General features: G+C 31.3%; 3 protein-coding genes across 12 annotated transcripts in view; 2 read left to right on the forward strand and 1 right to left on the reverse strand.

Moving 5' to 3' along the window:
• LOC145328588 (eukaryotic translation initiation factor 4E-like) overlaps nt 1-7,252 on the reverse strand; it is a 49,704-nt gene extending 42,452 nt beyond the window's left edge. Inside the window, exons 1-3 of the mRNA XM_080172332.1 lie at nt 5,567-7,252; nt 4,234-4,300; nt 1,986-2,045 (exon numbers count right to left, since the gene is read on the reverse strand). Of these exons, the coding sequence (XP_080028458.1) occupies nt 1,986-2,045; nt 4,234-4,284 (111 nt within the window). The 5' untranslated portion in view covers nt 4,285-4,300; nt 5,567-7,252. The remainder of the gene's footprint in view (nt 1-1,985; nt 2,046-4,233; nt 4,301-5,566) is intronic.
• Nucleotides 1-17,148, forward strand: part of LOC145327453 (activating signal cointegrator 1-like) — a 130,755-nt gene extending 113,607 nt beyond the window's left edge. Inside the window, exons 2-10 of the mRNA XM_080171002.1 lie at nt 13,157-13,313; nt 13,763-13,857; nt 14,207-14,261; nt 14,849-14,907; nt 15,143-15,193; nt 15,832-15,919; nt 16,434-16,519; nt 16,722-16,782; nt 17,072-17,148. Of these exons, the coding sequence (XP_080027128.1) occupies nt 13,193-13,313; nt 13,763-13,857; nt 14,207-14,261; nt 14,849-14,907; nt 15,143-15,193; nt 15,832-15,919; nt 16,434-16,519; nt 16,722-16,782; nt 17,072-17,148 (693 nt within the window). The 5' untranslated portion in view covers nt 13,157-13,192. The remainder of the gene's footprint in view (nt 1-13,156; nt 13,314-13,762; nt 13,858-14,206; nt 14,262-14,848; nt 14,908-15,142; nt 15,194-15,831; nt 15,920-16,433; nt 16,520-16,721; nt 16,783-17,071) is intronic.
• Nucleotides 17,149-18,027: 879 nt separating this feature from the next.
• LOC145328587 (activating signal cointegrator 1-like) lies at nt 18,028-21,613 on the forward strand. 10 transcript variants are annotated; one of them, XR_013882510.1, is made up of 6 exons: nt 18,028-18,204; nt 18,771-18,848; nt 19,573-19,699; nt 20,177-20,325; nt 20,616-20,958; nt 21,125-21,613. XR_013882510.1 is itself a non-coding variant. In XM_080172331.1 (5 exons), the coding sequence occupies exons 1-5, from the start codon at nt 18,089-18,091 to the stop codon at nt 20,806-20,808; spliced, it is 663 nt and encodes a 220-aa protein (XP_080028457.1). In that variant the 5' UTR covers nt 18,028-18,088; the 3' UTR covers nt 20,809-21,613. The 10 variants fall into 10 exon arrangements, 1 of the variants encoding a protein (XP_080028457.1); XR_013882513.1 differs by having other exon boundaries at nt 21,133-21,613; XR_013882518.1 differs by having other exon boundaries at nt 21,157-21,613.
• Nucleotides 21,614-23,036: the final 1,423 nt, after the last annotated feature.

Here is a 23,036-nt window from a genome sequence, read left to right on the forward strand (position 1 = left end):
TAAGAGGAGACACAGAGAAAGCTTAGCACACAGAAAAAGACTCATTCACGGTGAAATAAAAATGCATTTTTAAGAAAATAAATTGTTTTTCTATTTTTAGTCCTAAGCATACTTAACTCTAAAACAGAAACATGCACAGAATTTTGTTTCTGACCATAAAACATGACATATTGTTACAAGATACTTTCTTACATGAAGTACTGGAAATATTAGCCAAAAATAATTATTATTCTTCTCAAAATGACTCATTTCAATGCCTTAGGAGGATATTTAATTTAAGATGATTAAATTAATAAAATCTCGCTTAAGCAAGGTACTATTCTATGTAGTAGTGTCATTCCTCCCCCTGCTTTCAATAATAAATTATTCCAATCCTATGGACAGCTTTACATTGATTAACATTTATTTAGTGTACGTACAAATCTAAATCGGTAGATTAAAACAAAAAAGAAAATAAAATACTATTCGTGATGGTAGGAATGTCAGAAAATAGCTTCAAACCACCTTAAAACATTTATAAATCTTCTCTGAAAAGTGCAACCCATGAGGACTAGCAATTTCCAAAATCTTAAAATCCGGGTAAAAACTACTTTATAGTATTTAAATAAATATCCTAATTATTATTTAAATGCAAAAACAGTTGCAAAGTATTTCAATGTGTTTTAGAAAAAGTATTGACAGTTATTTATAAACTCCAGAAGTTTAAGATTTAATCTCACTGTGAATTGTAAAGAAGAAAATACCTAATATGGTAAAACTTACAACTGCTATGTGTTCTGTAGTATCGGTAAGGGATACAGGTATAGATTAATGGGTTCTAAAGAAGTTCTAATAAGAGGAGAAAATAAGAGATGCATAGGTATTGAAAGAAAGGTTTTTTTTTACATTTTCCATTCTCTTAAAGATATCAAATATCAAAAAGTGCAAAATATTAAAAATCTCTTAAAGTATAAATAAAAAAACACAATTATAAGGATAAAACAAGTCGTACCTACCTATTTTCTATATTAGTGATTTTTTTGCTTTCATAATTTTCGGGGGCTTGTTTCGACTTTAAAACAAGGATAACAACATCCATAAGTAGCGAGGCGCAAAAAATCATTGGACAAACTGACAAAGCAGTGAGTGAAAGAGCAAATGTTTAGTGGTCATAAAAAGAGAAGGAAAGGAAAAAGAAAGAGTTAAGATTAAAAAACACAAAACCATTACAAATCAATATATAATATATAGATATTGTTTGTAGCTTGACCGACCAACAAACTGACTGATTAAGTAGGTAAGTTGTAAACTGGTCCACTAGATTCTCTTTGATTAGAAGTATCTTAATAAAAAAAATCAGCAGTCTATCCTAAATGACAGCCGAGAAAATCAGGGTTCCCCTCTAGCGTTACGGACTGACAGACAGACAAAATTATTTATAAAGTTGCTTCACTACTTAAAAGTTGCTAAGTGTGTAGGTAGGTAGTGAAAAGTGACTAAGCAACGCAAAGATAAAAAATTCCGAAACACAAAAACCCCAGTCTAGCATATTCTAGACATTTAAAGGATTATCGACATACCAAGAGAAGTATTTATCCTCAATGAATCTTACAAAACCTTGATTTAGAAACTACGCACTTATTCACAAGAAACGTGAGTTTCTTATACAATTTACAATGGAAAATTCATAAAAGGAAAAGCAGATATAACACCTGTTATAATTTAGCTATAAAAAGCAAAAATTTACATAAACCTTAAGTTCTCATATGAAAATATAAGAAAACTTTTTTTATAAAAAAAGAGATGATTAAGAATCTGCAAAAATCTAAATCGATTGGGTTTCTATTGGTTCTTAACATGACAGGTTTTAGACTTATATTGATGTTTGAAGGTCAACCAATATTTTAATAGCCTTTGGTAGGCAGAGCGTTGTGTCAAGTCTATATTACCTGTAGTGGGTGTTTATAAGTAGATCTGGAGATAGTTCATGTTCCTGTTAGTATTACCTGTAGTGGGTGCTTTATAAGTAGATCTGGAGATAGTTCATGTTCACTGTTCTCGGTCTCCTAAATGTAAACAAATTACCTATGCATAAAGGTATTATCCAACAAAGGTACCTATCGAAAAAAAAGGGACTTTTCAATAATGAAGTAGTATATATTCCCATAATTAGCGATTTTTGTCCAGCAATTTTCAGGTAGGAATCAACTTAACTAAAAAAATTAGGTAGGTCTAAAATTTTCAGTGAATTTAAGTTTTATTGGGAGATGGGAATTTTTCATATAGAAAATTAAATAATATAAGGGTTACTCTATTAAGCAACTAGTGCCCTATAACTTCTGAAACTTTTACTGCAAATTTTAGGCATCTTCTATCTAACTTCCTTATGATAAGGTTTAACTATAGGTAGGTAAAAACAAATTAGTCATCTAAAGTATGTATATAGTTGTATATTACATATCCTACTCTAACAGAAAGCTCAAAGCTTATTTGAACATTTTTTCAGGAAAATATGTGAAACGTCTTTCCCCAAACTTTTTTGTGTGTCGTTATGCAACTTTTTGGCAAGTTTAAGTGAAGGTAAACTTATAGAAATAATTTTTTAAAACTTTTACATAAAAAATAAATTGTTATTTAATGTTTGCCATGAATTCTTAGGGATGCGATAGAATTTTAGTAAGAAACTGATTTTTGACATGATTTAACTATGTCCATGTGTTTTCATCATTTTTCATAGATCTTTAGGAGAGTTCAGTGGGTTAGTAGTTTGGTAAACAGAGATGGGGGTAGGTGGTTGGAGCCTACCATTACCATAGCTTCCTAACATTAGGGGATATTTAAGAATGACACCTGCCATGAAAAGGTACAGGCTAAAGATTACAAGTATGATATAATGACACCAAGCTTAAAACATACATTTACATGTATTTCATCCTAATACATACTATAGAATAAACACAACAACACTATACTGTGGTTGTATTTCATCCATATACATACTATAGAATAAACACAACAACACTATACTGTGGTTGTATTTCATCCCTATACATACTATAATAAACACAACAACACTATACTGTGGTTGTATTTCATCCTAATACATACTATAGGATAAACACAACAACACTATACTGTGGTTGTATTTCATCCCTATACATACTATAATAAACACAACAACACTATACTGTGGTTGTATTTCATCCCTATACATACTATAATAAACACAACAACACTATACTGTGGTTGTATTTCATCCCTATACATACTATAATAAACACAACAACACTATACTGTGGTTGTATTTCATCCCTATACATACTAAAATAAACACAACAACACTATACTGTGGTTGTATTTCATCCCTATACATACTATAATAAACACAACAACACTATAATGTGGTTGTATTTCATCCCTATACAATATACGTACTATAATAAACACAACAACACTATACTGTGGTTGTATTTTATCCGTATACATGAAAAGACTATAATCAACACAACAACACTATACTGTGGTTGTATCTAATCCCTATACATGAAAATACTATAATCAACACAACAAAACTATACTGTGGTTGTATATAATCCCTATACATGAAAATACTATAATCAACACAACAACACTATACTGTGGTTGTATATAATCCCTATACATGAAAATACTATAATCAACACAACAACACTATACTGTGGTTGTATCTAATACCTATACATGAAAATACTATAATAAACACAACTACACTATACTGTGGTTGTATATAATCCCATTCCCTATACATGAAAATACTATAATAAACACAACAACACTATACTGTGGTTGTATATAATCCCTATACATGAAAATACAATAATAAACACAACTATACTATACTGTGGTTGTATATAATCCCTATACATGAAAATACTATAATAAACACAACAACACTACACTGTGGTTGTATATAATCCCTATACATGAAAATACTATAATCAACACAACAACACTATACTGTGGTTGTATAATATAATCCCATACCCTATACATGAAAATACTATAATCAACACAACAACACTATACTGTGGTTGTATATAATCCCATTCCCTATACATGAAAATACAATAATAAACACAACAACACTATACTGTGGTTGTATATAATCCCTATACATGAAAATACAATAATAAACACAACAACACTATACTGTGTTTGTATTTCATCCCTATACATGAAAATACTTTAGTCAACACAACAACACAATGTACTGACCTCTTCTGAAATGTTTGAATCTCTGTCTCCGTCTGATCTGTCTGAAGCCATTTTTTATTCTTTTACCCCTGCACATAAACAGTTTCAACATTTTTATTTTTTTATTTTATTACCTATACTTTCCTCCATTTAGGGAATGTCCTTTCGTCTTAGCAGTGATGCGGACAACTTAAATTTGAAATTTGAATTATTTTCCTAATATGAATGAAGATTCCTGAAATGATTGGGTAAATGGAAAAATAAAGAAAGGAAACTGCCATCTCATTTTTTTTACAACTAAATACCTACAATACTAGAAATTTCTTTTTTTTTAAATCTAATATTCCTTATTTAAAAGTGGAGCAACAATAATCCCCCCTTCCATTTAGTTCCATATGTTCTTTCTTAAGATGATGTCTGGTTTCAGCCAGGATCACAATAACTCACCAGAGCCATAAACAAAGTGTACTTGTCAATTACTATTGCTAAGTCTTATTCGTTACATTAAAAGAAATAGTAGGGGGAGCTGAAGGGGGTAGATGTCTTTTTCAGGGTAAGATGCTAGTACTTGAATTACTTATTACCATCCATAGGGCCGCTTTACAATATGACGTAATTGGTCTCTAATAGGCGACATCTGCCTACAAACCATCAACCTTGGCTTTACCCTTTAGAGATAGTGATAAGCAAAGTATAGTTTAAGAGAAAAGGCTAAGCAGAACACAGGGTTAAAGTTCCCTATAGAAATAAAAACAAGGGTTTGATAAAAGCAGTGGGGGCTAACAATACTCTGCTTACTTTATACAGGATTAAACCGAACTTGAAAAGCCCAGTCAGTGTGTTTGTGTTGCCTAGGGCAAAAAAAATCTAAATTGTTGCAAATAAAAATGAACTTTGGATTAAATAAGACATTGACTCATACTATCAAACATGAAAATAAAATTCTAGTAAGTTTTTATTATTTAAGTCATTGAATAAAATATGACTTCAGTTTGTATCTCACATATAAATATGCCAGTCCAGGTCTAATTGGATTAAGAGTTAAAGAGCAGCCTTTTAATATTAATAAGGCTAAGGGTGATTTTAAGCTGATTTTTCTAGAGTGGAAAGAATAGGAAACCTCCCAACCCCATCTCGGATAAAAAAAAGACATCAAACTCCTTAACTTAATTGAACTAATAAGTAGGTATTTGAATTTTTTTCTTATGATTTCTTGTCATTACATAAGAAAGAACTAGATGAATTTAAACCAAATATGTAGGATTTGTTCAAAAGAAGTTGGTTCATTTTTTAACTCCTAAAATATCTTTTAGGGGCGTGTTTTTATGTACAATAATTACAAAAATGTTGGTTTCCTGTTGATATTAAAGATGTTATGTCTAAGGTGACCAATGTCTCTCCTGAGGTGGCTCTTACCTGAAAATCATTAGTGTTAATAATGGGTAGGTACCCAATCGGTAAAAAGGGATATTTGCACCTGAAGGAAAAGCTTTATTGCCTCGAAAGTCTTTCATTATTTTCAATAAATAGTAAAAATTAAACAGATTTCTACAATGAAAATTTTTCTGTTTTGGAACACTGATTTTTAAAAAGTTTTATCTTTAGTTGCTATATCCCTTACTCTCATGGTGCAATACTTGTCTACAGGGATAGATCAATAGCAGACAAATTATGAAAAAAAAAATAATCTGCAGTTGTAGCTAGATCAGTAGGTAGGTATTGTTAGGGAAAATGTAGGTATACAAAATTTTTAGTTCTTTAATGTCCTTTCTATTCTGCGAGAATTTCCTCTGTCACTTGTAGGCCCTACAGAGCAGAATAAGTTACTTTCTGATCTTTATTTTATTTTTTATTTTTTTTTTTGGGGGGGGGGGCTTGGGAAAAACTCATTTATAATTCATTTTCCCTCTATCTCTCTCAGTAAGATTAGAAATACAATATTATTCATGTTTTGATAGGTGATTTTTCTTTACAATTTATCTTTCATTGAGCTATCCCTTACAATTACACAAGAAAATTACATTGAAAGAAAAAATATAGTTAATAATTTCTATACCTAACCAAATACCTATTAGGTTTTAATCATCATTTGTAAAAAGAATTTAGAAAAATTAATAATGTAATTTCAATTTTCATAAAACAAAGATGACATCATCCATAAGTAGCGGAAAAGTGAGTTACAGAGTAGATGTTCAACGCCATAAAAATATTCTGTAGAAAGTAAAAATCATAAAACCTAGCTTGAGGATAAATCAATAGTAATGTGACCGAAAGACCAATAGGCCAAGTATCTTTTAAGATCATTGGTAAAAGGAATCTTCACAATCAAAAATATATCAGCCGTCTATCTTGAAAAAGCAACAGAGAAAATAAAGTTTCCCATAATATATTCTGACCTACGGACTGACCGACATTCCAAATTACTGAGTAGCCCTGCTCCTTAAAAAGCTTCCCATTAAAATCAATCAGCTGTAAACTACTTCATAATTAAAAATCAAAACTAAAATAAAACACAAAAAAATTATTATAAACAAGGATGACATCATGTCAATATTAAAAATCATATCAGTGTAGGACAAACTACAATTTTCATATACCTTGTCGTTCCTGTAATAACCATTTCAAAAATCATTCTGTCATATAAAAAGCAAATTTCAATATATACGGACGTATGTACACATATCCAAATTACAAAGAAGCTTCGTTGCTAAAATATTAAAAAACCAATAAAAAACTGAAATACGCACTACTTTTACAAATGTAATTACAACGATGACCTTTAAAAAATTGCCTTTAAACGCAAAGAAAGCAATTTTAAATTACCAATCAGATGTTTTAATAAACTTTGACCTTTCCATTTCTCTTTGTTGTTATATAATATTTTATCAAAAAATTAAATACATGAATAACATTAGAAAAGGAATAAAAATATAACACGTAAACATTATTAGAAATGACATCAAAGTGAACATATTAAGAGCACTCTTTGAAAAGTTAACTTTAGACTAAACTAAAACTACTTTTAGTAGACTAAAACTAAAAAAAGTGTATTTGATAGAGAGGGGGAGGAAAGAAATAGAGTGAGAGAAAGAAAAAAGAGGGAAGTGATAGAGAGAAAAATTGACATTGAGAGGAAAGTGCTTTGGTCTGCTGCATAGATAGATACACAGTTGTTAGAGCTCTAGTGGATAGATAGATACCTTCCCTTTATTTGACATTAGCAGACAGAGACTAAGTAGTGTAATTATATTTTTAGATCGGAAATTTTTATTTGAACATAATCTAATAGATAATCTCCCTCCCATAAAAAATTCCGCCCCACATAAAAAGTTATTTTACTTTTTCTCTTTAAATCTGAAATGAAAAATTTGGTTTTCAAAATCAACCAGCCTTAACACTTAAAGGAAGCCTGCAAGAAATACCACGCTTTAACTGCTGAAAGACTGCCACAGGTAGACCCAATACCTTAAATTTGAAGCCTTCAGCTTCTATAACAAAAAAGTTCTAGGCATTTTAAAATGACATTTTATGTACAATGAAAATTTGAAAGAATTTTAATGCTAATGTTAGAAATTTTGAAATTAAACTACGTGGTCTAGAAACAAAATTATAAGCATATTTTTGTCATAAATTTAGATTGCCAGTAACTATTTATATTTTTACAATAAAAATACCCATTTTTATAGTCAAAATCATTAAAAAAAATTAAGTTTAACTTGCATTGTATCGAATGTACTGTAGCCAATCAGAAGGCTGAATCAGCTAAGCAACCAATCACAGCTGAGCTTGTATTAGTTTTCCCCTTTGTTTCCGCTATGATTTTCGTTTACAAATGCAATTTAAATCTAATATTTTTCATAGATTTTGACTATGAAATATGGTGTTTTTATTATAAAAATGTAATCAGTTACAGGCAATCTAAGTTTCTGACAAAGATAAGGTTATAATTTTGTAACTAGGCGACGTAATTTAATATTGTTTTTTCTTTTATGAACATTGGAAATCTTTCAAAATATTCATTGTACATAAAATGCTATTTTAAAATGCCTAGAACTTTTTTGTTATTGAAGCTGAAGGCTTTAAATTTTGGGTATTGGATCTACTTGTGGCAGTCTTTCAGCAGTTAAAGCGTGGTATTTCTTGCAGGCGTCCTTTAAATGCTTTTAGAGGCCTGTACTATAGACAGATAGACGTGTAATATGAAGGAAGGGGCCAATTTAAAGTTAAGTGGTGCCAAATGGAAAATGTGGAATGGGAGAAATAATCTGAATTTGAGATTCTGTTTCCTATGACTAACCCCTGCATAAGTTTAACTTGTGACTGTGGCACATCATTGGGGAGTTGATAGGTTCGAATCTTGTCTTTACACCGCCTCATTACTAAAGATGTTAAAATAGTTCCTATTACTGCTGTGTCAATTGTCAGATGTGTGACATAAATGATTAGCGCAACTCATGCACAGTTATGAATTCTAAAACAATGGTTCATACTTGGCTTATACACATATTTATTAACTGTTAGGGTGGGTTAAAATACACTCTGAGAAATCATAAAGCCCCAAATCCACTACACAAAGCATTCACATAGCACAACACAATACATTTTGTCTTCGGACCAGTGTTGCAGAGCCAGAGCCACCATAATTTTCATTAGAAACGGCTCTGGCTCCGGACTAGATAAACAAAGAGATTTTTTATAAATTATAATTTGGTAACTCTGTTTTGTCATGTGCAAATGCCCCTTTTAAGTTTTTCAAGTCCATTTTTATCAAAAATTGAACTTTTGAAACCTTTTCTGAAAACACATAATAACCATGACATTTGTCAATAGGGCAAATGGGCGCTTTACATTGCAATTGATTTGTGGAGTGTATTTCAATGTGAGTGGATAGGTCTAGTACCCAAAGCAAGACCAAGATCCCTGAAGGTCATCCCCTGCAGGGCCCCATTCCTGCAGAGGACTTTGGGACCCTATAACTGCATGGCCACCATGTACACCATAGGAAAGACAATTTTGAAAAGTCTCTCTCTCCTCTCTCACTCTCTCACACTCTCTCTCCTCCCTCTCTCTCTCTCTCCTCTCTCTCGCACTCTCTATCTCTCTCTCACTCTCTATCTCTATCTCTCTCTCTCTTACACCCTCTCCCTCTCTCTCTCTCTCTCTCTCTCTCTCTCTCTCTCTCTCTCTCTCTACCTCTCCCTCTCCCTCCTTCTCTCTCTCCCTCTCTCTCTCTCCCTCTCTCCCTCTCTCTCCCCCTCTCTCTCTCTCTCTCTCTCTCTCTCTCTCTCTCTCTCCCTCTCTCTCTCCCTCTCTCTCTCTCTCTCTCTCTCTCTCTCTCTCTCTCTCTATCTCTCTCTATTTCTCTTGCTCTTTCTTTCTCTCCTCTTTCTTTCTCTCCTCTTTCTCTCTCCACAATATTATGAAAACAATAATCTCTCCAATTGACTTGCCCCCTCACTCCATGCACCTTCCACCCTTTTTCTGTGATCATAGCATTTTAATTTGTGCTACTTCGTCTGATACTCTGCTAAGTTATTGATGGTGAACTCGGATGCTACCTTATTCTTGTGAGGACGATTTTCCAACATTTACTGCCAAAAAATTAGGTTGTAATTCATGGCGAAGGATAGGGGGTAGCATTCGGCCAGTACATATATTGCACAAGCTTCAAGGCGATTCCTGGGCGAGATATCTGGCTGGGTAAGGCAATCAGTTGATTTGGAAACCCCACTTCATAATTTTGACACCCAATTTTAAATTAAAGAAATGAACAAGTTTAAAAATTACAGGGTATCATTTTATATCAAATTCTGATTTTGGCTTTTCCCAATTTTTAATGTGAACAATCAATTCCCAGTCAAACATGCGTCATCTCTCCAAAAAAATTAAATGACAATTTCAAATTCATAGAAATGATAGGAATGCTTTTTTCTTTGAAAAATGAAAAGAAAATGACCAGCATTTTTTTTTACATTTTTGTAATTTTCCCCCAAATGCTAGAAAGATGAAAAGAATGTTTTTTTCATTGAAAATGAAAAGTGAATGACCAGCATTTATTTTTCATTTTTGTAATTTTCCGAAAAATGACCCGGCATTAAATTTTTATGTTTGACTTTTTCCAAATTATGCCAAGAATCTTCATATCATTAAAAGGACTCTCCACAGAAAAATCAACTTTGGATTTTTGAAAATCTAACCTGAAACTATTATTCTCTGTTCAATTTTAGGCATTTTTTGTTTTTGTGGCATCGCGATCGAAGCCCTTTGAAATTTTTTACCTCCTTTAAGTTAATCCTCCCGCCATTTAATTTGTGCTGCTTTAGTGATTTTTAGCTTTTATTTTTGCCGCCGTTGCCGCATTTATCGCCCTTCTCCGCCGCTACTCCGCTATTCATCGCTTTTTAATACATGCTCCCCTCTCCCTTGTTCAGAAATTAAATGGAGGCTGGGGGTGTTGTGTATAGCCACGTACGCAATGTATAGCGGAGTAGCGGCGGAGAAGGGCGATGAATGCGGCAACTGCGGCAAAAGATGGTTATATTTGGCGGGGGCAAACACAAAATGGAGGCGGCAGGATTGTCCAGTCAAGGAAGAGGATAAATCGTAGAGCGGCTGGTTGCAATGGAGCAAATGTTCTTTAGCGGCAAACATAAATTGAGTGGAGGAAAGTGTAGTATATATTGTTATAGCGGCAGTACAAATAGGCGGCGGACAAAATTTTCAAAGGGCTTCGATCGCGATGCCACAAAAACAAAAAATGCCTAAAATTGAACAGAGAATAATAGTTTCAGGTTAGATTTTCAAAAATCCAAAGTTGATTTTTCTGTGGAGAGTCCTTTTAAGAGATGAAAAATAAATGCTGGTTATTTACTTTTCATTTTTTTCATGAAAAAAAAACATTCCTGTCATCTTTTTTTCATCTAAATGACTTTCATTTAATTTTATTTTCATGCCATTCTTTTTTTCTATATTACATGGTTAGAAAAAATCCCGCTAGAGGACTCAAATTTTAATTTTAAAAGTGGGAAAAGTTAAGTAAAAATAAATCTAATTAAAATTGAGTAATTATTATGTTATTAGAAAATATAATGGAAATATTTTTGAACATGAAAGGAATTTTTAACATTCATTTAAAATAAAGAAATCTTATTTGAATTACAATTTCAATTAGTCATATAAACGACTAAATTCAGTGTCAACTACAACACATTATTTTTTTAGTAATATCTTTGGCCATCATACTTAGGTACATGTGGCAAGTCCTTGGATGCTGCTTTACATTATATATTATTTCCGTAAAAAGATGACCTGGCATGTAAATTTCATTTCTCTACAAACATGGCTGTCATTTAAAAGTCAGGTCTCCAAAAATGATTGTCATTTAAAATTCATTTCTATAATCATCAAAATCGGTGCCATTAAAATGAATAGATGTAAGCGAAAAAGATGAAAACTAATAGAATTTTAATGAAAATGTTAGCTGGGTTAAAACTACTTTCTAAATTATTATTCATCTATAAAAATATTTCATCTATGGCAAAGCTTTTCATAAATAGGTAGATAGTCTTTGTGTATATTTGAATAGCTATTTTGACAAGAGGATGTGACGTTCCGTCTGCTAACAATTTCACATTTGGACTTAAAATATTTAAAATTAAGATTCAAGCCTTAAAAATACAAATATTAAAGACTGTAAGATTTTAAATAAATAACTGATATAATATCTATTTCCAAATAAGAACTTTAAATTATTTCTTTCTTAAAAACTTTGCACACAGTAAGAAAAACAAGTTCTTTGTTATTTTCAAGTTTGGACTCGAAAAGGAAATGGATTTTTACACAATAGAGCCTTTAATCATATTTTAAGTGTTTAAAGTACTTTTTTGGTACATAAATAAACATAAAGGTTCTAATAAAGATTAATATTATTCAAAATCTTTGGAGCTTTTAGCAAAACTGATTTTTTTTTACTGAGATCGGTTTTTAATAAATGCCGCGTTTTTTCGACAATTTTTTAGACATTGATTGATTGAACGAAGACGATGGGAGAGTATACAACATAAGAATTTAAAATTATTATTTTAGCCATACAACTTAAATCCATTTTCGCTGCATATTTATTAATGCGTCTTTTTAGAGCTGTGTTAGACATTATACAAATGGCTAAAATAAAAAAAAATTTAAATTTTGAATTCTCAAGTTGTATACTCTATTAAAATCGTACGGGGCATTGATCTTCAAGATGGAATAAGGTTTTTAGCAGAGTATACAACTTAAGTATTCAAAATTTTAAAATTATTATTTTGGCCATTTGTATATAATGTCTATTACAGATCTAAAAAGATGCATTGATAAACATGGAGCGAAAATGGATTTATGTTATATGGCTAAAATAATTTTAAAATTTTAAATTCTTATGTTGTATACTCTCCCATCGTCTTCGTTCAATCAATCAATGTCTAAAAAATTGTCGAAAAAACGCGGCATTTATTAAAAACCGATCTCTGAAGTTTCATATTTTTACATTTTTACAAAAACAACGATATTTATAAAACATCTTGAATTTGCGGCTTTTTGAGATTGAATATTATTTTGTAAACAAATATGTTATATTTACACTTATTCTAATATTAACTGTCGCTAAGGATCTCGATATCCGCTATTAATTGTTCTTCTAAGGGAATATACAGATTGGTGCTATAATGGTTTTAAGCTATTTTCTGAGGACTTTCCCCCTCAGGAACAAAGTTTTTGAACTATCATAATCTATATATATATGTATATAATTTTTTAATACTCTATTAATCTTTTGTTTAAATAAAGAGAGCAGATAAATTTGAATTTGAAACTTAAACAGCATGAATTTTAAATAATACAGTGATGTTGGTCAATTTCAAAGCTTACTTTTTATATGATTCCTCTAATACAGAATATTCAATTTTTCAGATAGTGAAGTACAAACTATATACCAGGGTTTAAAATGCATAAATACAAAGTTGGTGAGGCTACTAAAGAAGCGCTCCCTGGTCAAGTAGCGTATAGAAAACAAAATGATGATCTAGATGAATATTCTGGGGGTGCTAGGAGAAAACAACCCAAAGGTATAGTGACATAGCACTAAATGGTGACTATCCGCGGATTAACTGCAACATGCATCCCAGATAGGTGTTTAACTCCGTCCATTTTAAATGCTACTCATTGCAGCTAAGTCTCAGACGAGTGACATCAGTTGTTAAAGTTTTGGAAACCTTATGGTTCAAAGGCAGGGACAATTCTTAATTTATTGAATTTTATTGGTCTTTTTAACTTATCCTATAAAATTAGATTTGTATATCAACATATATAAATATGGCAAAAAACTATTTCCTTCGGCTGTTTGTCAGTTAAAACGTACTTATATCTTTTCATTAAAAATAGTATTTCATTGTAGATACCTAAATATATTAACAGGCTAGTTTATACCTATTCGATGCATGATGTAATGGTTGAAAATTTAAAAAAACAAATAAGACATCTCGTTATTTATAGATGAACAATTATATATATTTAGGTGGCAAGAAAGAGGCATCTCCAGCCTCAGACAAAGAGAATAAAAACAAAGAGGGCAACAAGAAAAAAAATAATTATAAACCCTTGTTTGATAAGGTAAACAAATTTAAATTTAATTTTTTTTTATAACCTAAACAGAAAGAAAATTTATGTGCTCGCTTAAATAGGTAAGTTTTTTGCCCACTTTTATTTTTTCTTATTGTATAGAATTAGCTTTTTTTTATGCGAGACTTTTGGGATACACAACTTGACCTATCAATAACAAGATGGTATTCTACTAAATCAAAACATAAAAGAACTTACAAAACTATGAGCAGCTGTGTCTATAGCCTCTAGGTTTTTTTAATTTAGAAAGAGACCTAATCGGTCTAGCGCAATATTGAAGAACGTAATACTAAAAAAAACAACTAACCCTTAATCATTGTGTATTTTTATTTTGAAATAGGATGGGAAGACAAAAGATGTTATGATGCTGCCTGGAAGAAATCCTTGTGAATGTCAGGAATGGTGGCTTTTCGTATTGATAGCCCTTTACGGGAAAAATACAAAATTATTTTTTTCTACAGATAAATTATCCAACTGCGGAAAAAGTTAATTTACATCTAATATCAAAGTATTTTTGGATCATGGAAAGAAAACAAATCAGTGTATTTTGTCGTATTTCCACAGTAGCTTTTCTCCTATTTTTAGCCCTCTAACCCTGCGGGGCAATCTTTAACCATTACCTAACCTAAAATAACCTATCTTCTTTTTATGGTCCGAAGTATCAATATTAATATGATGACAACATCCATAAGTAGCATGGATAGGAGTACGGACAAGGATTAAAAGAGCACTTGTTAAAATTAAGAATCACAAATCGTTTCTCACGTTATCTTTAAATATTTACACTTCTTGTGACGCACAGACCGAAAGACAAAGCAAATTACATACTGAATGCTCCTTGGTATAGGAAATATTCACAAAAAATCTTGATTAAAAGCTGATAAATTGCAACTCCCCCATAGCGTTAAGGACTGACAGACGAACGGACAAGTGACTTATTGAGTAGGTTCGGTACTAAAAACCAAAAAGTTCCATGAAAATTAGGCTGTAAAACATAAACTTATTAACAACTGTACATCATGTGGAAGGATTGTCTGCGCTCAGGAAAGATATTTTAAAAAAACTTGAACTTTTAAAATATTAAAATGATAATTCCTTTTAATATTAAATTACTGGCTTTGCCTCTTTGTTTCAATTTCCCGGTCCCTTAAAAATTTAGATTTTTCTTTTAGAATACAAACAACCTACTGTTTATATAATTTCTATATAACAGTCTTGGTACCTATACTTTTATTAACTTTGATGTAACTGTCGTGCTAATTTCAAATATCTGTAACAGGAAGGGTCTGGATCCTGTTTCTTTTGTGGAGAACTTGTGGTAACTAAGGTACTTTTTTATATGTGGAAAGAATCAGGGATCTAAAGGGATAAGCCAATGTCTGATAAATTGATGTACATCCATAAAGATGATGCACAAAATTACCCATTCTGTATGATTACAACTTGTGGTTAAAACACTTGGACACTCAACTAAAAGAACCAACCAATCAAAAATCAATATAAGTCCCTAAGGTTGTTAAGCCAACGAATAAGAAACGTTTTTATAAGACTTTCGGGACTAGTTTAATAAACAGCCCTATGTCCCCTCCCTCCCTGGGAAAGAATACTCATAATAGATTTGAAGGGGTTGATGTAGGATCAATTAAGAAAAGTGTATCAGGAAAGAGATTATAAACTAAACTTTGTTCGATTTGAGGTTTACTCTACAAAGAGACATAGTTATAATATTGTATTTTATGTAACTTCAGGGGAAGAAAATGGGATAGAGAGAACATTTTGATGAAATAAATCTTATTTTAGATTACCTACCTACCACAATTTATTCTTGGTTATTTTTATAAATTTTTGTCCGTTTATTAACCTTAAACGCTTTTAAAAGCCGAAAATTTCAAAATTACATCAAAGATCCACTGTCCCTCTATTCTTAATATATATGGTTTAACTACCAAATGATGATTGTTAAAGGAAGAACAAGAGATCCTTAACAGGAACAGCAGGAAGTCAGAAGCACTGCTCATGAAGCTTACCAAGGATTCTAGAGCTGCTTACAAAGGTTTGTTGATGAAAGGCCTTCGCTTGACTAATATTTGCTTTTCTGTAATACAAAGTAGAATGATGTCTGTCTGTCTTTTGCTAACCGCCTAACTGTGCTTTTCAGAAAGGATAGATACTACTGAACTATCCCTTGGTGATTTTAAGCTAATCTATTTGGGAGTTAGACACTCTTCCTCCCTAAGTAAAATTTTTAGGCCAAAATGAGAACAAATACTTCCCCCCCCCCCCCCCTATTTTGATGCAAATATAGTTATCAAATACTAACAGATTACAACACACATATATACAATATTGTTAAATAACAAAAAAACAAATGAAGGTGGAGGGGCTTCCCATCCTTTCATGTAAGTTAGCTACTAGTGGTTAATATTGCCCTATATAAAAAATATTTTACACCTCTGATATTCTGCTTTACAGTAGGTTTAGCTTTTTAAGCAAAGCTTTTCTTTAATAAGAATCTGTCCGTCCGCCCATAACACATAGATCTTATTTTTACAATATTTTCGTTTTAGGTGATCCTGAGGAAGCGCACCAAAAAGCTATTGCCAATAAGAACAGACTATTGGAATATGATATCAATTGTGAGAAGAGAACCAAGGCAAAAATTCCAACACCAAATTTGAATTTCTAAATAGTCTTTAATTTTATATAGGCCCAAGTAATCAATTTTACACTGTTTATAAGATGGCATGATATTCTATACTTAAGAACTTTCATTCTTCTTGACGCCATCCTTCTATGATAATTCTTTAAATAATAACTATTTCTAAACTTATTTTAAGTTAAATTTTTTTTCTAAGGTTATTGATGATGAGAGTGATTATTTTAATATTGATTCAAACAAATGGTTAACCCCTGAACAGGAAATGTTATTAGTATTTGTATATTTATAATAAAAATTGCATTTCAAAAGAAAAAAAAGCCCCTTAAAACAAAACACTTAAAAGACAGGACATAAGAATCATGTGGACTACATAATATGATTTATTCTTCTCCCGTAACTTTTAGGGGATCCCGAAATAAAAAAATAAACACTTTGACTTAGGTAAATTGTACAAGAATAAAAGGGTTAGGTATAATTATAGAGTCATGACAAGTATAAACCCGTCAAACATATTATATATCAAAACATAACATTACCAAAAAAACTAGAGAGCGGCTATGGAGAAAAAGAAGGAGGAACTGCACGCTGAGCGCCACAAATCTCGCAGGAATCTTAGACTTTGAATAATAATATTTTAGAGCAGATGTGCTACTCTAGTTTTAAGTTTACGTTTAAAGATAATATTCAAAGTCTTGCTCTCAATTTAAAATTAATTTTAAGATTCAAGATTTAATAATAAATCTAAAAATGTAATTAAGTATCTAACAATTTTTATATTAGGTACTTAAATGCTTAATAGTTCTAAAAATTCTGAAAACAAATTATGCATATTTTGTTTATTTGAATAATGTTAAAATTGAATAATATTTGTTAGATTGAATTTTTGATAATAATCATAACAAGTTCTAAGATATTTCAATTCGTAGGGATAAGAAATTGATATTTGATTTTGCTGGACGTAAGATCACAGAAGATAAAAGTGTACCTGTTTATAATTTGGAGGAGGATCAACGCTTGCTGGCACTTTTTAAGGAATTTCTACGTTTTAAGCTATCTATCTAGAGAAAAAAAATGAATTATTTATATAACAAAAATAGCATCTGATCTGTATTATAGTTTTTTTTTGGGGGGGGGGGGGGGTTGCAGAGACAATGAAAAAAATAAATATAAGACTTATCAGGCAGAATCATTTATAAGAATGTTCTAAAAATATCTAATATGAAAAAATTCAGCATCTTTTAAAAGTGACAACCTCTACTTGTTAATGTAAAGCATCTAAGGGGATTTACCTCGAAGTCTATACCTGCCTCAACCCCAGGTAAACTTACACACTAAAAACTAACCCCCCACCCCTTTAGTTTTAGACATATCTCATTTTTGAGAGGGGGTGTTTTGATCGACTAGTCACTTTATGGGAACCTCCGCATCATCCTTTTCTGATGAGAATAGATATAGAACTTAAAATTACCTATCCAATATATAACAAAATTTTAAAAAGCATAAAAAATTGTTTAAAACGATGGTCCATTATACCAGGACGACGCTTTTTCTGTAGAGGCGGAAATGAAAAGGCGGGAAATAATGGGAGGCGGTAACAGCCTGTTAGACCCTAATCTAGAGTTTGATAATCTTCAGTATGATGACAGTTTGGATTATCATGGGAAATTAGATCAAAGACAAAAGGAATGAATACAATAAAGAATTGAGGTCTGTCCCTAATTAATTTTATAATAGTCATTTCTACAATCGTATTATAGACAGCTTTCCACGGACATTAAAATTAAATATTATAAGATTATAAACAGTTTTGTTAGACCCGAGGAGCTGAAGGCTCGGGCTAACAAAACTGGCATCAATTTTATGATTTTTATTAAAATATTCGTGGAAAATTGTCTATAATATCTACTATGCAATACATATTTTTTTAGTATGGCTGTTAACCGGTTCTAATTCAGCAGATATTAATTTGTTTCGAAGTCATACTGGAAATATAATTTTTAATCTTAAAATGTTTAATAACATTATTACTTGTGTAGGTAAGAGTGAATCTAGAAAAAAAATATTTTTTCTTTCTTTTTAAGTAGGTACTTAATATTATTAAGACCACAATTTGCATTTCAGGTTATGTTGTTCATTTTATCGTTTTAGGAAAATAGATATTCAAAAATATCAAATATCTCAGTAAAAAAAAATTAAAAATTGTACAGAAAAAAATGTCTTAGTTGATATTATTATATTCATGGCTAAAGGAGAAGTCCTCAGTAAGTGGTGGAAAGCACCGGTTGGGTAAGGTTCAAGATGCTCAGCTACAAGAAATTACGGATCAGGAATAGTTACTTTAAATTGATTCAATAATCACCAGACCAGGGATATTAAGGGACAAAAAAATGGACCCCCCAATCGATAAACAAAATTACTCCTTATGTACATTGGTGGATATTTTTGCTAGTTTGTACTAACCAATTAATATTTAACAAAAGTTCTTAAAGTTTTTAAGCAAGTAAAGGAGATAAGGTGCTTTTAAACTTTGGTTATTTGTATAATTTACATTTAAAAGTCCACTTCCTACATAACAATAAAAAAGGGATGTTTTTGTATTAAAATGATTATTATTGAGACATTTTTATTCTTTTAATGTTATCGTGCAAAGATGTGTTGTAACTTGTAATTATATAAGAAAATAGTACCTAGTCCTAAATTATTTACAATTATCGCTATTCTATTTTTATCTGCAAATAGTAGTAAAAATAGTAAAAAGAAAAATCATAATTTTGATTCCAGTCTTGTTTGCTCTGAGGGAGCTAAGTTCCGTCCAAATAAAACTGGTATTAATTTTATGGTTTTTATATTAGGTAGGTAATATTCGGAAAATTGCCCATAATTAGATACCATATATGAATAAAGGTTTAACACTGGTTCTAATCGAGCGGATATTAATCGGTTTTGAAGCCAAACTGAGAATAAATATTTCCTACCATCTCCTACCTATTCATAAATACAATATACCTCTTCAACAACAACAATGATTCAATCCTAAGTAATGAATGTCAGGGCATATGTTTGTCAATGCACCAACCCTGGGCAAGTCTACTGGTTATTGGAGTAAAATTACACGAAGGAAGAACGTGGTACTCTAACCACCGTGGCCGTTTGTGGATTCATGCCGCCAGCAAGGTCAGTAATATTAACCCCCAAAAAATCAGTAGGCTTCATTTTTTTTTTTTATAAAAGTTGAACCCCCACCCCTCCCTCTTCTCTAAGACTTTCAACACCTGTAGGTTATTTTTATGGAGCCACATTTTAATTTACTTTCTCTGTCCGTCAGTCATTCAGTCTGTAACGCTAATGTTGGAAATTGATATTTTCTTGGATCCTATTTAAGATTTACGGCTGATTTTTTTTGAAGATTTTCTATACCAGCGAAAGTTCAGTATTTAATTTATTGTGTATGTTATATGTCTGTCAGTGTACTAAATATAGATTTCAAAAAATATAAAAATACAAAGTTTTAGTAATTATTCTGCTAAATTTGTTCTTGATTCATCTTCTCTTTCATTCACTTTTTCGAATTCTCATCCATTACTTTTCTGTGCTCTGCTACTAAAGAATGTTGTCATTCTTGCTTTTTTGTCTATAAAATTTGTTGTTTAGGTGCCCACCCAGCAAGAAATAGACCAGCTGCAACGTTTCTATGAGATGCACAGTGGGGTGCTAACAACACAATTCCCACCCCACTACCCAACATCATGCCTTGTGGGCTGTGTTGATGTGGTTGATGTTCTTGCTCAAGAGGAATACAGGTACATACTTAGATTGGTACCGCAGGTATAGGACCACCAAGGAATATTATTTCTATGACAATATCCACCATGACAATATCCAATCTATGTCCCACTATCATACTGATAGCTTTTTAATAAAATAAAAAACTTAAAAACATTATAAAATTGTTTCTTTATCCAAGGCTTAAATGACCTTTAATTAGCTTAATATAAGAGCCATATCGGTCCAGCGGCAAAAATCATTCAGTAGAGACACTAAGACAGATTTATGTACTGAATATATTTAGGATCAACAATTATTTTTTCAGAGAGAAATATCCAGACGGGGAGTCTAGCTCCCCCTACGTGTTTATCTGTGAGAACCCCCAGGAGTTGTTGATAAAGTTTCCAATGTCTGGGAAGCACAAGCTCTTCCAGCTGGATTCCAAGATTCTAAAGGCTGCCCAGAAAACTGTCAAGAAACGGCCTGAGGAACGGGGATCAGGAGTTATGGGGTTGTAGATGTTTTGTTTATCCTTTATTGAAGGAATTTGAGTGGTGGAACATGAGCATGTGATATATAAACACAAACAGTCTTATTGTTGCTTTAGTTTTATTATTTATTTACGTTGAGGTGTTTCAGGTAAAGATCCTACAATCAGAGTATGAATGGTACTTAGATTTAAATATAGCCTAATAGAAAAAGTTTATAAAAGGACCAGTTAAAATTCCTATCTAAATATAATTCTTGACCTCTATTTTATAACATGTTTTAATTAAATAACGATAAAAAGGGGGTTTCCCTTGACTTTTTGGAAACCTTTACATACTATTTTAGTTCTCTAGGTGCTATTTTACCTTGATTGCGAGATCTTTACAATAATCACCCCTGTCCTCCTTTGATTATTTTATTATTTTTTCTACATATGTTTTTATTATATTACCAGTGATTATTTTTTTAATATTGTGAATTGTGATGCATATAAGGGATAAGAAAATGGAGGCTAATTTATCTTCCCGCCAATTTTTATCAGTGGATTTTGTTCAGTTGTAGATTAATTCACTGTCCTTCCTTCCCTGGAACCAAAAATGAAATTGAACCTCCCTTTGGTATTGATCATATTGTTAATTTCAATCAAATTTCAGTAAGATTATCGATTTAATGTTTTTTTTTATATTATTTATACCTTAGTAATTGTCCCATAAATTTTACTGTGAAGTTTAAATTTACAGTTTTATATCAAATTTATTATTTACATTTGTTATCTAGAATAAAATTTATTAAGCAATTTTTTGTTGTTGTTTTATCATCATTTTTTTCAGAAAATAACTTGCCATCAAAATGAATGAAAGTGATAATTTGGGAAATGAGAATTGTAAATGAAATATTAGTGACAAAACCTTTTTTAAATAACATCACTTTAACTAAACACAGGAAAAGTGTTCATGACATTTCTCACAACTTTGATTTTCTTGACCTTCATTAGCTTACCAAGAAAATCTATTTAATTTTCATATCTATCTAAAGAATGTAAGCAAACAATAAAGTATTATATCACTAAAATGGAAATAGAAAATTATGAATTTACATGTGACATTTGTGATAAAACATTTGAGAAAAAAGACTTTAGAGATAGCCACATAAATAGGGTGCACAAAAAAATTGAGACCATACACTTGGGACTTTTGCAGTAAATGTTTTTTTCAATACTAGTGATTTGCAGAAACATGGACAGGTTAGGAAAAGTGACATGTTATATTGGGTACTGGGTAGCCTGATAGGGTTTAGGCACAGGAATAAAAGAAGGATTTCCATTCTTTAGTTTCAATTTATTTAAAGAAAATAGGGGAACAGTTATCAATGCTTAACAGGAACTTATTGTGAAAACACTAAGAAAGCAGTTTCTCTAATTTAGATACCTATGCAGTTTGTTACCTGTTCCCTTCCCCTTTTTTATATTGTAACAAATTCATTCAAAAGGTCCAGAATAGTAAGTGATGATAACAATTGCGTAGAAGAAAATGACACTGCTTCAGAAAATAACATTGTTGTTGAGAATGATGTGAATGAAGAAGCATGTACCTAATATTCTGAGAAATTGTACTGTGCAAGAGGCGATCAAATTTTTTTCTGTATAGAATATTTTTGTCTGATTAATGTGATATTGACACAGAACATACTAAACATTATAGAAAAGTTTTACTAAAATGAATGTTTAGTGTATGTGCTTAGGTTAATGACCATAACTATCAATTGTAAGTAACAATAGTTAGATGCCTGTAGGAAAATGTGGTTTCTTTAGCTGCTTTTCATGGTAGATGGCTAATTTCCTTATGTAAAAATTCACTAGGTATATAAATAAACATCCAGAATGAAATTTACTAAATCTTTTAGTATGTCAGTCATGTATTAAAACTTATATCAAACATCTTAAATGAATTATGATTTTGTATTAGAATACTTCGATATATGTACAGGCTGGCCACAAACATACTATTTCCACTATTTTTGCATACTATGCAAACTATTCCAAAAAAATATGCTATTTCCACTATTGTCCAAAATTGCATACTATTTCCACTATTTCTTTGGATTTCAGATAAATCTTCAATTTTTAGGTAACTAAAACAAACTGATTTTTTTGATCATGAAAAGAAAGCCAAGTAGCAGGTTTCATCGCATTTTCACAGTATCTTTTCTCCTATTTCTAGTCCCTGCGGGGGGCTCTAACCCTGCGGGGCAATCATTA

This window comes from Acartia tonsa, chromosome 9 (genome assembly GCF_053477335.1).
Source record: "Acartia tonsa isolate MP-2025a chromosome 9, ASM5347733v1, whole genome shotgun sequence".
NCBI classification, from domain to species: Eukaryota; Metazoa; Arthropoda; class Copepoda; order Calanoida; family Acartiidae; genus Acartia; species Acartia tonsa.

Bases quoted from the DNA above. Each gene is read 5' to 3' on its own strand.
- LOC145328587 (XM_080172331.1), top strand. From the start codon at position 18,089: ATGAAAAGGCGGGAAATAATGGGAGGCGGTAACAGCCTGTTAGACCCT. The intron at 18,849-19,572 runs TCAGGAATAGTT...AAGTAATGAATG, and splicing joins CAGCTACAAGAAATTACGGA to TCAGGGCATATGTTTGTCAA. The intron at 20,326-20,615 runs GTACATACTTAG...TTATTTTTTCAG, and splicing joins CTTGCTCAAGAGGAATACAG to AGAGAAATATCCAGACGGGG.